This window comes from Mesocricetus auratus, unplaced genomic scaffold, assembly GCF_017639785.1.
Source record: "Mesocricetus auratus isolate SY011 unplaced genomic scaffold, BCM_Maur_2.0 Super-Scaffold_100691, whole genome shotgun sequence".
NCBI classification, from domain to species: Eukaryota; Metazoa; Chordata; class Mammalia; order Rodentia; family Cricetidae; genus Mesocricetus; species Mesocricetus auratus.
Window position 1 is genome coordinate 58,374,337 of NW_024429267.1, and position 15,896 is coordinate 58,390,232.

Genomic DNA, 15,896 nt, shown 5'->3' on the forward strand with positions numbered 1-15,896 from the left:
TGGCCAAGGTCTTTTGTTCCCACACCCAAGTGCTGGGATTAAAGGCAGGTGCAAGACACCATCTTAAAAACCAAAATCAAATAAACAAAATGAGTTTTTTTCAAATGTGGATGGAATATTGGTATTTGAGAAGTGAGTGATCTAGATAGACTGTTCCTTCACCTTCTGTCTGGTACACCTGGTGAGTCTCATGCACTACGGTGAATGGAATGGGAGAGGGGTGAGATGTGCTACCTAGATTCCCAGCTCTCCTCTCCAGTCACTGAGCACTCACGGTCATCTTCAGAGCCCTCCATTCCCAGCCTCTTCAGCTCTCCACCCCCACAGTCTCTACATCTGCACGGACTAGTTATCTGTAACTGTACACGTTTGATCTCCGTCCTCTCTTCCAGCTCTTCTGCCTCCCTCCCAAACTGGTCTGGGGACATTTTTAGTCCAGTGTCCCTTCACTTTGTTCATTAATTTAATTTTCACTTCCACAAAAGTTGGGGAGTCCTGGGGCGACCACATCTATATCACTCTATCGCACTTTTCCCTTCTTTTTTCTTTTTTTTGCCACAGGGTTTCTCTGGAGCCAGTCCTGGAACTTGCTCTATGGACTAGGCTGGCCTGGAACCCGCAGAGATCCAACAAGTGTTTGGGGTGAACGGTGTGCACCACCACTGTCCGGCATCTATCACACTCTTTATGGCATACCGATACCCCTTGCAGGGTCAGTCCTTCTGTCCCACCAACGATCCACCTCCTCCTGAGCTGCGAAAGAGCAGCTGCCGCACGAGTCTGCGCTATACACATTGCTCAACCTCAACCAGGGCCTTGATGCCATCCGTCAGACTTCAAGCCTGAGTGAGTCCTGTTCCCTCTGCAGTCTGCTCATCCTCACACTGACGCGTTTCCTCCCCTTCAGGGCTTGTTCTCAACGGCTGGGCCAGTGCCCATCCCCCGCACCTCCCCCTTCTCAGCACCGTCTCCTGCTAAAGTCGCTCCTTCCTCCACCGCGTAAACAGCAGTTGTTGAGGGCAGAGCGGCATTAAGCAAGGTCTCCGCCCTGCTCTTGATGCCTCTACTTCTGCCCGTCCCGCCTTCTGCAGGATCTCTGGGAGAACTCCTACGGGGAGAGAACCTCACGTGGGAACTTGGGAAGCAAGGAGCTCCGAGCCCTGACCCCACTCAGGCGGGTCACCCCAACCTCCCTCATTGAATCCCCATGCTGGGAAATGAGGTGGAAGCTGCGGCTTTGTAAGCCTGAATGGGGGCGAGGCAGGAGGCGGAAATGCACCTATTTTCTCATCTGTAAAATGGAGAAAACACTTTTTAGGTTTGCAACGAGTACGATTTCATAACCAATTTTTTACTCAGGTGTACATGTGTGTCTGCCACATGTGTGTGGGTGCCCGAAGAGAGCCTTAGGTCTCCTGGAGCTGGAGTTAACAGGAGGTTGTGAGCCGGACTCAAACTCGTACTCAAACTCCTATCCCATGGAAGAGCGGTTAAGTTTATTAACCACCGGTCCTTGGTATGCAAATTTATTGACCAGAGAGATTCTAGGCACGTTCAAGTATTTTCCAGGTTAAGAGGAAAGAAAGCTAATACTAGTGCTTTGTAGTTTGATCTGCCTGTAGGCAACACCCTCAGTTCTCACCTCTCTGGAACTAGAGTTTCTTCGGAAAGGAGCCGGGGTAGCCAGGCTGCCGGAGAAGGCGGGCCAGCCCCTGGCTGTCAATCTTCAGCCATGTCCCGCCCCCCAGCGGAGCGCCACAGCCTACGCAGAGAGCAGGCTCGCGGCGTCCAATCACAAGCGACGGTTTCTCCTCGCCCCGCCTCCCGGGGGCGGGGCCGGACTCCTCGGCTCCGGCTCGGCGTCAGCGGCGCGCGCGAGGCCGGCGCGGCTGGCGAGCTCGGATCTCCGGGCTTTACTCGCGGCATGTCGGTCATCTTCGCCCCTGACTGGCTTCGCGGCAAGGCCAAGGTCAACCAGGAGACCATCCAGCGGGTGAGGGGGGTGTCCTGCTGGGGCCGGGCCGCAGCGGGGCGGAGGGGATGGATGGGAGCCGGGTCACGTCGGCGCCGCCTGGCTCGGGGACCCCACCTGATGCCACCCTGCTCTCCCCCCCGTTCGCCCGCTTCTCAGCTCCTGGAGGAGAACGACCAGCTGATCCGCTGTATCGTGGAGTATCAGAACAAGGGCCGAGCGAACGAGTGCGTCCAGTAAGTGCCGCTGGGGACGCGCGGCCGTCCGCCCGGGGGGAGGAAAGGGAGAGGCGGAGGAGGAGGTTACTTGGCCCGAGGGGCGCTGCTTGCCTGTCGTGCTAGCGCCTGTCAGGCTGCAGCAGCTGCGGCAGGAGGATGGCCACACGTTTAAGGCCGGCCAAGGTGACGTAGCCAGATTCTGTGCCGACCCGCCCTCTGTAGGTTATTTATTTACTGCGCAGCACCATGTAGATGGTTTATGGTAGAACCTGGACTTGTATTCAGGGTTTCACATAAGCCCCGTGGGGCGGAAGACAGGGACGCGTCCGGAAAGCTAGGCTCAGATAAGGGCCATTGCCTCCTTGTTCGTTAAATTCACTTCCCGTGTTCCCAAATAAGTCAGTCAGGCCATTTGGTTAACTAGCAGTCAGTCTGCGAGAGATACACGGGACCAACGAAGGGTGAGTGGGGGGGGGCAGGGCAGGGTGGGTGTAGAGTGCCTCTAATAAGGTAACATTGAGTGAAGTCCTGCGCCCCAGAGATAGGCAGGGTAAAGGTGCTGAATATCAGGCCAGATCAAGGAGGCCCCGTGTTCAGAACTTAACAAAGGGAAAGCCGTAGGAGATGGGCACACAGAGTAACTGAAGAATCCTGTCTCTTGGGACCTTGTAGGAATTAGATGGAATCTTTAGAAGGGTTTACAACAGGATCTTGATGTAAATTGTGCTGTGATCACTCCAAATCTGGAGAATAAATCAATCAGGGCTGCCATGTAGACCATTGGGTAAGTAAACTATTGTGGTCCAAGCAAGAAAGTCATGGTTGCTTGATCTATCGGGCATGTGTGTGAGTGAGAGTGGATGAGGTTCCCAGTTAAACAAGGTTGGTGAGGTGTGGTGACCTGTGTCACTCAGTCGGGGGAACACCACCCCGCCACATTCAGCAGGTTCTCTTCTAGCTTGCATGGTTTGTAAAGACAAGCTTCTAATTGTTGTTTTTTTTTTTCCCTGCTCATAGGTACCAGCATGTCTTGCATAGAAATCTCATTTATTTAGCTACCATCGCAGATGACAACACAAGCAGCCTTACAAAGGCGGTGGAGTAATCTTCCAGGAGGCTCCTATGAGGCGTGACTGGATGGAGCCCATCTCCTGTGAATTAGAGACAGAATTGTTAGTAACTAAGCAACTTAGAACATGGGCGAAATGTCCATGCTTCCTTTTAGACTGTGAAGAAAGTTCTACTAATTCTCCTGTATTCTTAGTGTAAATATTTTAGTAATAAAGCAGACCCCACAGTAAGACCGATCCAAGGTACGTGACAACAGTGCTATTATCATTGTCAACAAAATCAATCGTGCTTCTTAATTAGTGCCGTGTAATAATAAATGAGGTGTGGCCGTCTTTCTGTGTCCCACTGACCAGCTCTCAAATAACAATAAGGAAATCTGTCATATGCTTGCCCATCCTGCTGCTTCTGAGGCTCGTGTCTCTCCTGCACCCAGATTCATCTCCTACTTCCTCTCTCTGCCTGGAAGTCCCACCTATCCTCTCCTGCTTAGCTACTGGTGGTTCAGCTCTTTACTAAACCAGTCACACAGTCTACAAATATCCCAGGACAACGATGGACGCTCCTCTTCAGTCTCCCAAAGCGTCTCTGTGTTGTATCCCACATCAGCTAATACCATCACACACCCCTGTTTTTGCCTTTCTTTCAGCACTTTTCTCCTAGGTTATAAAAAAATGCCAAAGTTTCTTTTCAGGGAGAGGGGTTGAAGCAAGTATTCCTGTTTAAGGCTGAATTGCACATTAGAGAGACTCGAGCAAAGGGTGCATTCAAAGCTGAGAGAAAATAAATAAATGAATAAATAGCCAGCACTAGGCACACCTGGAGGGAGAGACAAGGGGTCAAGGTCACCCTGGACTACCTGAGACCCTGAAAAAGGAAGAATGGTTTTTTTTTTTGGTTTTTCGAGACAGGGTTTCTCTGTGGCTTTGGAGGCTGTCCTGGAACTAGCTCTTGTAGATCAGGCTGGCCTCGAACTCACAGAGATCCACCTGCCTCTGCCTCCCAAGTGCTGGGATTAAAGGCGTGCGCCACCAACGCCCGGCTAAGGAAGAATGTTTTTGTTAGCAATGGCATTATTCTTTTTGTTTGTGTGTTCCTTGCTTTTTGAGACAGGCTTTCTCTCTGGCCTTTGCTCTCTTGGAACTTTCTGTAGACCAGGCTGACCTTCATCTCAGAGATCCACTTACCTCTGCCTCCCAAGTGTTGGGATTAAAGCCATGTGCCTCCATCACGTGGCTAGCGGTTTCTTTTCTTCTTTCCTTGGTTTTGTTTTTCAAGACAGGGTTTCTCTGTGTAGCCCTAGCTGTCCTGGAACTCACTCTATAGGCCAGGCTGGCCACAAACTCACAGAGAACAGTGACATTTTCATACATAATGTGTTTGATCATATCCATTCTTACTACTCCTTCTTGACCTGTTCCTACTTGAAAACTTGACATATAGCATGGCTGTAATTTCAAGGCATTTCACTTTTATGCTGTGAAACCAGCCAGCCATAAAAGGATAGACACCAAATGTATCAGTCTGCTTTCCGCTGCTGTGGATACAACACAAAAAAGCAACTTGTGGAGGGAAGAGTTTATTTGGCTTAAACAACCTGGTCATGGTCCATCCTGAAGAGAAGTGAGGGCGGAAATTTGGGGGCAGGAACTGGAAGCAGAGGCCAGGGAAGACTGGGGCTTACTGGCTTACTCTCTTATTAGAAAACTGGAAATCTGTCAGCTGCTCAGCCCAAGAGGCTGGATGGCTCAGCAATCCCAATCTTACGCTGAGGTCTCGAAGATTCCTGGAGAGCTGCTGGTCTTCAGTCTGTTGGAATCCCAGCTAAGTTGCTCCTAGTATCAACCAGCAAAGGACAGGTGGACTTAGCAGTGACAGTGTAAGCAGGCAAAACTCAAAGCTTCCTTCTTCCATGTCCTTTTTATCTGGAAAAAGAAAGGTGAGGCTCAAATTTAGGGTAAATCCTCCTCTTTCAAATAACCCCCCCAAAGTCCCACAAAGGAGTAGTGCCCAGCAGATTGGATTTTAGTTGGTTGCAGATGTGGTCAAGTTGACAACCCATAGAGACCACCAGAACTTGCTTCTACAAACAGAAGGTATTAACAACAACTAAACTGACAGAGGTGTCGTACAGAATAGGGGTGAAGGGTAGAGGGGAATGAGTTTGTGAAGGGGCCATAGATAGCTTCAGTTCTTCCAGATAAACCCCAGTTGGTTGGTGTTGATGGCTGCACCATGAGGTGAATGTACTTCATACCACTGAACGGTACTTAAAGATGCAGGCTTTACAATTTTATAAAAACGGCAGAGGCACTGGTAATCATACGCAGTCATAAAGCCAGGTAACTATGGGTTGGGAAAAAAAGTCTACAAATGGCCGTGGAACACAAGCAGGCCTCCGAGATTTGAGCCCCCACCATCTGACACAGGAAGACTATTGTGTAATGTTTTCTTTGATTATTTGGAAATTTAACGTAAACAGCAGCAGAAGAAGAAGAATCACTGAAGTTGAATTTGCGTTGTTCACATGCTCGCTGGAGCATGGTCAAACTCTCAATGGTCAACCCCTAACAGAAGACTGAGCCTTCCCCACCTCCATCTCTACCAGAAGCCATCAACTGTGAAGAGCTACACTTCAGCATCCTTACCACGACTGTTAATGGTTTTCCTGAAGACTGGATTTAAACATAGAAGTTGAAACAATAGGAAGTGTGGGCATTTCGACAGATCCGATGGACAGGGATTCTGGCACTCGGGAGCCACAGAATACTGAGTGTTACAGCTCGGATGGGAAGGTCTTCTGGTACTCGGAAGCCAAGGACTACCGCAGGTCACAGTAAGCATAGCAGCGCACATCCTTGCTCCAGGGAGAGGCTTCCCCAGTGTATCGGTTCTTCCCGGCTAAGTTGTTACAGTTCAGCTCCTTTCCCCAGGAGAGTAACAACTCGGTTCTGCCAAGGGAAAGTTTCCCCTGGTGAAAAGTGCTACAGTCCTGCTCTGCTCTGCCCTGCCCAGGATTGTCTCTGCTCCGGGGAAAGGAGGTCTCACCCAAATCTCATCCAAGAGGTTTATTGGGAGGGAAGAATCCAGGAGAGTGTTAGAGGACAGCCCAAACAGCCACAAGCTGGACAGACACAGGGTTTATATAGGGCTTCCAGGGTGGGGATTGGTGAGCTCAGATTGGCTAGAGCTCTGTTCAGGGATTGATTAGTTTTCTGCACAGGGTTAGGGTCAGAGTTGGCTCTGGTTTCAGGGCCAAAGTGTGTTTCTTTCTCCGGTCCTTTTTAACCTTTTGGCTCTAGTTTTAGGGCCAGGGTGTATTTCTTTCACTGATTCTGATTCCAGGGACCAAGTGTGTTTCTTTGGCTCTGCTCAGGGTGTGTTTCTTTGGCTGGCCCTTCTTCCCTACAGTATCAAGCCCGCGAAAGAAATAACCAAAGGCCACGTCGTTTCTGGCAGCCTCCACCTGGCTGCCGCATTCATTGCCTGGTCAGACAACCCGGAAATCTCGCGTGATGCTTTGCAAGCGTGGTTGACAGCTTGCACATGCCTGAGGACTTGGGATTGGACCGCTGACTCGGAGGGGCGGGGCCTTGAGGGCGGGGCCGGAGGGCTCGGTCCTTCCTCCTTCCCTCCGGCCACAGCTCCGGGGCTGACCCTCGATGGGGTTGGACTCTCGCGATATTTGCCTCCAGTCTCGCGAGATTTGGCGTGGCACTGGGCGGCTGGCCCGGACGGGGAGGAGGTGGCGTTCCGTTGGTGACGTTGGGCTCCGGCGGCGCCGGCAGGGCGTTCTCCCGCGCTGACCCGGAGCTGTGCGGCCAGGTGAGGAGCTCAGCGGGGGTTGCGGGCGGCGGGGCAGGCCGGGGAGCGGGCGGCGGGCGGTCCCGCTCGGCCGCGCCCCTGTCAGGCAGCCCCGGGCCCCGCCCGGGCTGCCCCGCCCGTCCCGGCCGCTCGCCCTCAGCGCCCTCCTCCCTGTCCGCAGCTCCAGCCGCCGCCGCCGCGCTCGCGATGGGCGCGCAGGACCGGCCGCAGTGCCACTTCGACATCGAGATCAACCGGGAGCCGGGTGAGCCGGGGCCGGGCCCTGCCGGGGTGTGTGGGGAGGAGCGGGCGCCCCGGCGGCCTCCCGTCGTCTCCCGCCGGTCAGCTGCCTTTCCGGCCTCCCGCGACTCCTGGGGAAGCAGTGGCTTCGGGGACGGGCGGCTCGGGATTGCACGGTGGGCAGGGCTGCAGCCGGGCTGTTGTGTCTCAGGAATTCCGTCGTGGTCAGCCTTTCGTCACTACACAGGCATACGTGCACACTCAAGCACACACTGCGACTGCACACACGCACACGTGAAACATGCGTGCATACGGCGTAAACACGCATGCATCTGTATGTAAACACATTTACTTTCCTGAAACACTTGCTCCAGGCGCAGAGTTCGTTTAGTTTTGTTTTCTGAGGCAGGGTTTCCTCCGTGTAGCCCTGGCTGTCGTGGAACTCACTCTGTAGACCGGGGGGGGGGGGGGAGCTCGAACTCAGATTCGCCTGCTGCTGCCGCTGCCGCCGCCCCCGGAGTTCCAAATGGCAGGCAGGAATTTTAATTGGAAGTGTGTCGTGTGATTTCTTGGGCGAGCTTGTCGCAGGTTCTGGAGATGCGTTAGGCAGTGACTGAAGCCGGGCTCCGACGTGTATGTTTACATCCTGTTGCAAGAAGACGGCCAGGAAAGAAAGGGGCGAAAACTCATTGCTTCTAGTAGCGCCGTTCAGTAAGGCGGCGGGGAAAGGCGATTTTGTGAAGATGACACTTCAGCAGATGGGAACCCGAACCGTGTGTGTGTTTGAGATGTGTGCTGCGCAGTGGACAACAGTTTACTTTGGCTCTGGGACAAAGCAGACGGCCCGGTGTGGATGGGTAGAGGGAGGAGGACTCTGACGCGGTGGTGGAGGGGGATGTTGGGGGTTCTGAGCAGAGGAGTGCGTGATCCTACAAGTCCTGTTTCTCCCGGCTAACACTTCCACCCTTATGTCGTGCAGTTCGTTAGGCATTTACCAAACTTACTGTGGAGATTGTTTTCAGAGACCTTTGCAAACCTGAGGCATGAGTCTACTCAGAAAGCAACAGTTACTTAGTAATATAACTCGGAAGTATTTTCCTAGAAGACCCAAGGACCTGGCTTTGATCCCCAACACCACAGATAGCAATCTTGAAAATACTTCATACTGTTACACAATCTTTGCTTACTGCCTATTTTTTTAAGGGCATCTTCTGTTTAAACTTTTTTGTTTGTTTGCTTTCTGCTTTTTGAGACAGGGTTTTTCTGTGCGGTTCTGCCTGTCCTGGAACTCCTTCTCTAGACCAAGCTGGCCTCGAACTCACAGAGATCCTCTTGCCTCTGCTTAGATTAAAGGTGTGTGCCACCACCTCCTGGCTTATTTTTAACTCTTAAAAACAAGTAAGAACCCTGTTATGTGAGCCATGGGCTAACTGCTGAGCAGGGATGAGGGACTGCTGATGAGACAGGACTGTGGCTGCAAGGCGGAAGGCTCCCAGTCCATCTCAAAGCACCACAGGTACCGGCTCAGATTGACTTTGATGCGCAGAAGAGATACAGACATCAAGATGCACTGATGAGAACTGTGTACGCTTAGTGTGTGTTTTCCATTACCATCAATACAAATGCAAAACATTGATTTTTGAATTATAAAACTATTGAATGCATGCAAATACAGATTTAAAGAAGAAAAACCTATGCATATGTATAATACGTTTTCTGTGTAAAGTCAGTAATTGTTCCTATTGGAAATAGTTCTGTCACTGTTCTTTTGTTGTTGTTCAAGATCTTAATGAAGATTAACTTCTTTGATACAGTATTCACTCACATGTCTGTGACTTGCTGATGTAGTATTGGTGGTTTGTAGCTTGTAAGACACTAATGCATGTGTCTAACTTGTCAGGTTTGTGTGCATAGGCACTATTTGCCATAGTCAGAACTCACCTTTCACTCCTGATTGGAAAGTGTGTTGTTTACCACTCTAATGGCAGCTTGAACCTGGGGGAGTGGGGCCTAAAAATGAGGTGGGCTAAAAGCCTCATGCACTAGTCAGCTTCTGTCAGAGCACCAGGAGGGACTTTATACTCCGAGGGTTAGGAGCAGTCACCCGAGTAAAGTGTACAGTCACAAGGACAAGACACATGTGGCAAAAGCATATTTTCCCATAGAGGCACATGAACAAATAATAGCTAGTTGTGATCAATAATATAAGTGAGCTCACTCCTATCCATTATATCTGGGAGGGTCGCCAAATCACATTCCAAGCACGATTCTGTATTTTTTAAGAAACTGAGGTCACAAGACTCTTGTCTTGTTTCCTTGGCGTTTTCTCACAAGCACTTTGACTTGCTGAGACATGTCAACAGCTCCTCTTTTAGTTTCTTAAGAATTTGGCCTGGACTGGAAGATTTAAATTTAAGGTTCCCCTGAGCTACAAATTGAGTTTGAACCGTGAGGCCAGCCTGAGCATCTTAATAGAGAACAATTCTCAAAAAGTGTAGAGTGCAGGGGCTGAGTGGCTAGTCTTGGAGGCTAATGAATGAAGATTGTATTGTTTTTGGTCATGTGCGTGCATGTGTGTTTATAGAAACTTAGGGGACAAAGTTTACAAAGTTTATTTTCTTCTGTCTTTTACTTTTGACACTGGCAATCAAACCTAGGGCTTCAGGCATTCTAACCAGTGACCAGCCCTGAGCCCTGTTCTTTTCTTCCGGGTCTGTTTCATGGCTGTCACTGAAAATAAACTACTGAAGCATATTACTTACTTTTCTTCAGAGGCTATATCTTCAGAGTGCTTTCTGTTCAAAAAACTGAAAGTATCAAATATTACCTGTTTTCTATAAAATAATACAATTCCATTAAGCTGTTGAAAGCCTACAATTTGATTCACAGATGAACTTAGTTAAGGTTGATATTGCTTGTTTTTACAGTGGTCAATTTCTGTATAGGATTTTCCTGAACTAACTCAAATTATGCCTCCCCTCCCCCCTTCTCTCAAAACAGGGTTCTCTGTGTAGCAGCTCTGTCTGTCCTGGAACTCGAATTTTAGAGCAGGCTGACCTGGAACTCACAGATTTCCCCTGCTTCTTCCCCAGTGCTGGAATTAAAGGCTTGCACCACCACTGCCTGGCCAAGTTATACCTTTTTTTTTTTTAAAGTTATACCTCTTTTTTTTTTTTATTTCGAGACAGGGTTTCTCTGTGGCTTTGGAGGCTGTCCTGGAACTCACTTGGTAGTCCAGACTGGCCTCGAGCTCACAGAGATCCACCTGCCTCTGCCTCCCGAGTGCTGGGATTAAAGGCGTGCGCTACCAATGCCCAGCTAGTTATACCTTTTATAGGCATAAATTATTATAACTTTTTTTCTGATAAAATTTGTCCATATTTTATTCAAAATGGAAGACTAGATATATATTTCAATGGCAAAGTATGTGCTTAATATGTTGTCATACATTAGGGACCTGATTGGGTTACTCCGTTTATCCTGGTGTGTGTGTGTGTGTGTGTGTGTGTGTGTGTGTGTGTGTGTGTGTGTGTGTGTGTGTGGAGTTGCATCTGGCTTTTTACATGGGTTCTAGAAATTAAAAAAAAAAAGTCTTCACACTGTGATGTAAGTGCTCTGCCTGTTGAATCATTGCCTGGCCCTTGCCTTAGGGCAGTGTTCTCAACCTCCTAACATTGCAGCCCTTTAATACAGCTCCTCCTGTGGTGGGGATAATAGGATTACTTCCTCGCTGCTTCGTTGCTGTAGTTTTGCTACTGTTGTGAATTGTAATGTAAATATCTGATATGCAGAATTTCTGACATGCAACTGCCAAAGGGGGTGTGACCCACAGGTTGATAGTCATTGCTCTAGGATATTTAAAACAAATTTTTCTGCCGATGGCAGTTTGCTTTGTTTTTATCTATATTTCATGTGTATGGGTGTTTTGTCTGCATGTATGTCTGTGTACACCTTTAATCCCAGCACTCTGGAGGCCTGAGAGGGCATGAAACCCTGGAACAGAGGTCACTGTGAGACCCTGGAACAGAGGTCACTGTGAGACCCTGGAACAGAGGTCACTGTGAGACCCTGGAGCAGAGGTCACTGTGAGACCCTGGAACAGAGGTTACTGTGAGACCCAGGTGGGTGCTAGCAGTTGACCGGGTCTTCTGTAAGAGCAGCCAGTGCTCTCAGTTGCTGAGTTAGCTCTAGCTGGGTATGGCAGTGTTTTAACCTTGCGCCAGATTAAAGTCATACCAGTTTATTTTTGTTTCTCCCCCAATCTTAATGTGCTATAGACAAGACAAGCCTTTCTTGCTGAACCTTGCCTCCTGAGATTAAGAATCCAATTGAAAATTTTCTGCATCAAGTTAGGTTATTGTAGTTAGACCTACATCTCTGAATGTTAGACTTCATATTTTCACATTTATTGTGTTACTAGGCCGCTTTCACCAGTTTTCATTTTAAAACAGTGGTTTTCAACCTGTGGGTCCTAACATCTTTGGGGACAAATGACCCTTTGACACAGGGATCTCCTAAGGCCATTGGAAATCACAGATATTTACATTATGATTCATAAGAGAAACAAAATTACAGTTATGAAGTAGCAATGAAAATTGTGACTGGGGTTCACCACAGCATGAGGAACTATTAAAGGGCCACAGCATTAGGAAGGTTGAGAACCACTGTTTTAAAGCCTTGTGCGTTTTAGGGAAAAAAGGAAAAACAAAACAAATTCACTTGATTTAGATGTTACTATGATCTTAAGAAAGCCTAGGTTGAAGCCAGTGTAGTGGCAAACACCTTTAATCCTAGCACTCTGAGGCCAGCTTGGTCTACAGAGGGAGTTCTAGGACAGCCAGGGATACACAGAGAAACCCTGTTGCTCTGGCTGTCCTGGAACTTACTTATGTAGGCCATTAAGCTGGCCTCCAACCCACAGGGATCCACCTACTTCTGCCTCCTAAGTGAGTGTCACGCTGCAGTCTCCTAGAACCGGGAGTGCTGGTTGTTGTGAGCCACCAGGTATGGGTGCTGCCCAGGTCCTGTGCAGCAGGAAGCACTCGTGTTTGGTTGGCTGGTTTTTCGTTTTGGAGACAAAATCTTCTCTGTGTAACAGCACTGGATATCCTGGAACTTGCTTTGTAGACTAGGCTGGCCTCAAAACCCAACAGGAATTTCTCCTGCCTGGGATTAAAGGTATTCTTTTTAAAGGTGTTCTTTTTTTTCCCAACCTTCAGACAAACACTGTACAATGATTCCAAAGCTCTAAGTGTCCTACTTTCAAAGCTCAGGGCTGTGGGCTTGATGCCCACCTCAGCCATTTTAGGCATTTATGAGAATTGATGCAGACTTTTTTTTTTTTTTTTTTTTTTTTTTTGGTTTTTCGAGACAGGGTTTCTCTGTGGCTTTGGAGGCTGTCCTGGAACTCGCTCTGTAGACCAGGCTGGCCTCGAACTCACAGAGATCCGCCTGCCTCTGCCTCCCGAGTGCTGGGATTAAAGGCGTGCGCCACCAACACCCAGCTAGGATGCAGACATTTTTATTACACTTTTTTTTCATGTTACTGATGTCATAGATATTCTTGGAAAATTCTGACTTGTATTTAAACACATTGGTCATTCGATACCTAAAAGTCTTCCTTTTTGTTTCCTTTCCCTATCTTTTTCTTTAGGAAACAGCTACAGCTTTGAAATTGTCTGAAAATATGACTTTGTTAGAGTTTAGATATAGAGTGTTGACACAAGGAAGTTTCCTTACATGATGCTCAATAATGATCCCACTTGTCCATGATAGGTATCCATAAAGGACAGACTAGGATAGCTAGAAATATATAAAACTGTTAGTGACAACAGTAGGACTCAGTCTGTGTCTATTCTATATATTCTATATGTATTTGATCTACAGTTCAGTTTGATTCATCCTGTCTCTTTAAATAAAATGTCCATAAGGGAAAAGATTTTGTAGACTGAGGGAGGATATGGGATTAGGAGAGAATTGTAAAGAAACACCATTTCTTGGGAGCCAGAGAGACCACTCAGCAGGAACAGGCGCCCTCTGAGCGTGAGCTTGTAACCCACGCAGTGGAGGGAGACAGTGCATCCTTGCAATGCATCCTTGCAAGTTGTCCTCTGACCGCAACACATACAGTGGACACTTGCACACCGTCCCCACCAGGGAGTAGACTTTGCTGAGACTTTCAGTCAGCACCGGTTTCCTCTTTGTGTTTTCAGACAGGTTGCCTGTGTAACCCTACCTGTCCTGGAACTCACTTTGTAGATGCTGGCCTTGAGCTCAGAGGTCCGCCTTCCTCTGCCTTCTAAGTACTGGGATTAAAGGCACTCAACAGAATTTTTTTTTAATGATAATACTAAAACAGGATTTACACTTTCAGGAAGATCTTCAAAAAACAAATGAACAAAAAATTCACAAACTGAATGGCGGTGGTACACACTTTTAATCCCAGCACCCGGGGAGGCAGATCTCTGGTTTTTGAGGCCAGCCTGGTGAGTGCCAGGACAGCCAGGGTTACACAGAGAAACCTGTGTCAAAAAGCAGACAAAAAAGAAATGTCTTAGTTTTGATTTATACATTGCAAATTAACACGTATAACCCATAAACAACAGCTTGGTAAATTTAAACACTTCAGAAGAATATGGAGACCAGAATTTGTGAACTATTTTCCAGGGCATAGTGTGTTCCTTTTTGTTGTTGTTTATTGAAGGTAGCATTGTGCCTTCTGAGCACCCTTTTCTTCCCTGGCTCTCAGGGAGTGGAACTTGAGCTCCAAAGAGAGCATGGCAGAGCTTTCCTTCTAACTGGGCTGGGCAGAATAGACTCTTAAGGAGGGATGTGCTCATCACTGACAGGGCCTAATGGGCCATACAACTATTAGTTAAGAATACTTGGAGCAGGTGGGGGGGGGTACAGGACTCTAATCCCAGCACTCAGAAGACAGAGGCAGGCGGTCTTTGTGAGTTCAAGACCAGCCTGGGCTACAGAGTGAGTTCCAGGACAGCCAGGTTACAGAGAAACCCTGTCTCAGAAAACACTTAAAAAAAAAAAAAAGGAATGCTTTGGAGCTAGGAGTGTATGTAGCTCAATAGTAGAGCGCTTGCTGTGTATATGAGAAACATGGGTTTGATCTTTAGCCCAGCAACACCAAACAGATATTTTTAAAAGGGTTATTAGTTCTGTATTAAATGGGTACGAGAAGGCTCTGTTAAATTGTACAGCTTTTGTGCTAGAGCCGTGATTTTAGCACTGTGTATGGAGGTGATCTGTAAAACACAAAGAAGAAACTGACTCATCAGGGTATCTCCTAGTTAAGTTCTTATAGGAAATATCTGTATTAATTTGCTCACTGTTCTTTTTCCCTCATATATTTTGTTTCAGTTGGTCGAATTATGTTTCAGCTCTTCTCAGACATATGTCCAAAAACATGCAAAAACTTCCTGTGCCTGTGCTCAGGTGAGTGAGGTTTTAGCCTCTTTTCAATAAGAATGTCTGGCTGCTTGCAGCTACATCTGCTATATATATGGGAACTTTCATAAAAATACAATTGTCTATGCAGTGAGTTTTACAACTAAAATGTTATTATTACATCATATAAAATGAAGGAGCCAGGTGTTGGTGGCGCACGCCTTTAATCCCAGCACTTGGGAGGCAGAGGCAGGCATATCTCTGTGATTTCGAGGCCAGCCTAGTCTACAGTTCCAGGACAGCCTCCAAAACAATACAGAGAAACCCTGACTCAAAAAACCAAAAAAAATTTTTTTTGAAGGAAACATTTCTTGAGAGGACAGGAGGAAAAAGAAATCTTTGAAATGATAATATTCTGTTTCATGTAATACAATCTTTATGTATTAGTTTGGCAAATAAGACTTCTTCAAAATTAATTTATCTTGGGAAAATTTTATCCAAATTTCATTTCTTTAAATAAATTTAGCACCTCAAATTATAAAGCATAATATTGCTTTTCATTATGTATCACTGCACATACCCTAGACAAACAATAAAGAGAAAATATTAAATATTAGAAATAGCAAACTTCATTTTTAAAGCCTTTATTTGAACACAAGGAGATACAACGTTTGAACTAATTTATTTAAGTCATCTCTATTCCTATCTTCTGTAGCACACAGAATTGTTTCTGTATTAGTTTAATACATATACTGATACTGCTTTATGTTACTTATTTTGTTTTGTATGTTATGTATGTGTGCTACCCACATTGTGTCATCTGTCTGTGTCTTACGTCTCCTGGTATCAGCACATGGGAGGGATTTGACTGCAGATTAACTTGTTGGTTATTCCCATGGAGTGATGGGTTTGTAGCTAAACTTGTTTTTTTCTTCCCCAGGGGAGAAAGGCCTTGGGAAAACAACTGGGAAGAAGTTATGTTATAAAGGTTCTACATTCCACCGTGTGGTTAAAAACTTTATGATTCAGGGTGGGGACTTCAGTGAAGGTAGAGCTAAAGTTATATTCCTAATAAATCATCCGTCAGTGTTTAAAGATCTCATTGTTGCTTTTAATTGTGAATATCATGTCACAGAGTGATGTGAATATCGTCCTCGTGCATCATTGTTGGATGAGCAGATGTTACAGATCTA

The 15,896-nt window shown here is 47.2% G+C and overlaps 2 protein-coding genes across 3 annotated transcripts in view; both read left to right on the top strand.

Moving 5' to 3' along the window:
• Nucleotides 1–1,833: 1,833 nt before the first annotated feature.
• Nucleotides 1,834–3,593, top strand: Ss18l2 (SS18 like 2). Its single transcript, XM_005082314.4, has 3 exons — nucleotides 1,834–1,993; nucleotides 2,132–2,208; nucleotides 3,208–3,593. Exons 1-3 carry the CDS (start codon nucleotides 1,925–1,927, stop codon nucleotides 3,293–3,295), a joined length of 234 nt encoding a protein of 77 aa, XP_005082371.1. The 5' UTR covers nucleotides 1,834–1,924; the 3' UTR covers nucleotides 3,296–3,593.
• Nucleotides 3,594–6,925: 3,332 nt separating this feature from the next.
• Nucleotides 6,926–15,896, top strand: part of Nktr (natural killer cell triggering receptor) — a 38,288-nt gene continuing 29,317 nt past the window's right edge. Inside the window, exons 1-4 of one of the 2 annotated variants that reach the window (XM_040739736.1) lie at nucleotides 6,926–7,083; nucleotides 7,244–7,327; nucleotides 14,677–14,751; nucleotides 15,644–15,751. In XM_040739736.1, the coding sequence (XP_040595670.1) occupies nucleotides 7,270–7,327; nucleotides 14,677–14,751; nucleotides 15,644–15,751 (241 nt within the window). In that variant the 5' untranslated portion in view covers nucleotides 6,926–7,083; nucleotides 7,244–7,269. Of the gene's footprint in view, nucleotides 7,084–7,243; nucleotides 7,328–14,676; nucleotides 14,752–15,643; nucleotides 15,752–15,896 lie in introns of those variants that run through there. The other variant, XM_040739737.1, reaches the window with a different exon arrangement.

Excerpts from the sequence above, each read along its gene's own strand:
- Ss18l2 (XM_005082314.4), top strand. The coding sequence starts at position 1,925 with ATGTCGGTCATCTTCGCCCCTGACTGGCTTCGCGGCAAGGCCAAGGTC. Across the intron at positions 1,994-2,131 it reads ACCAGGAGACCATCCAGCGG|CTCCTGGAGGAGAACGACCA; the intron begins GTGAGGGGGGTG and ends CCCGCTTCTCAG. Across the intron at positions 2,209-3,207 it reads CGAGCGAACGAGTGCGTCCA|GTACCAGCATGTCTTGCATA; the intron begins GTAAGTGCCGCT and ends CCCTGCTCATAG.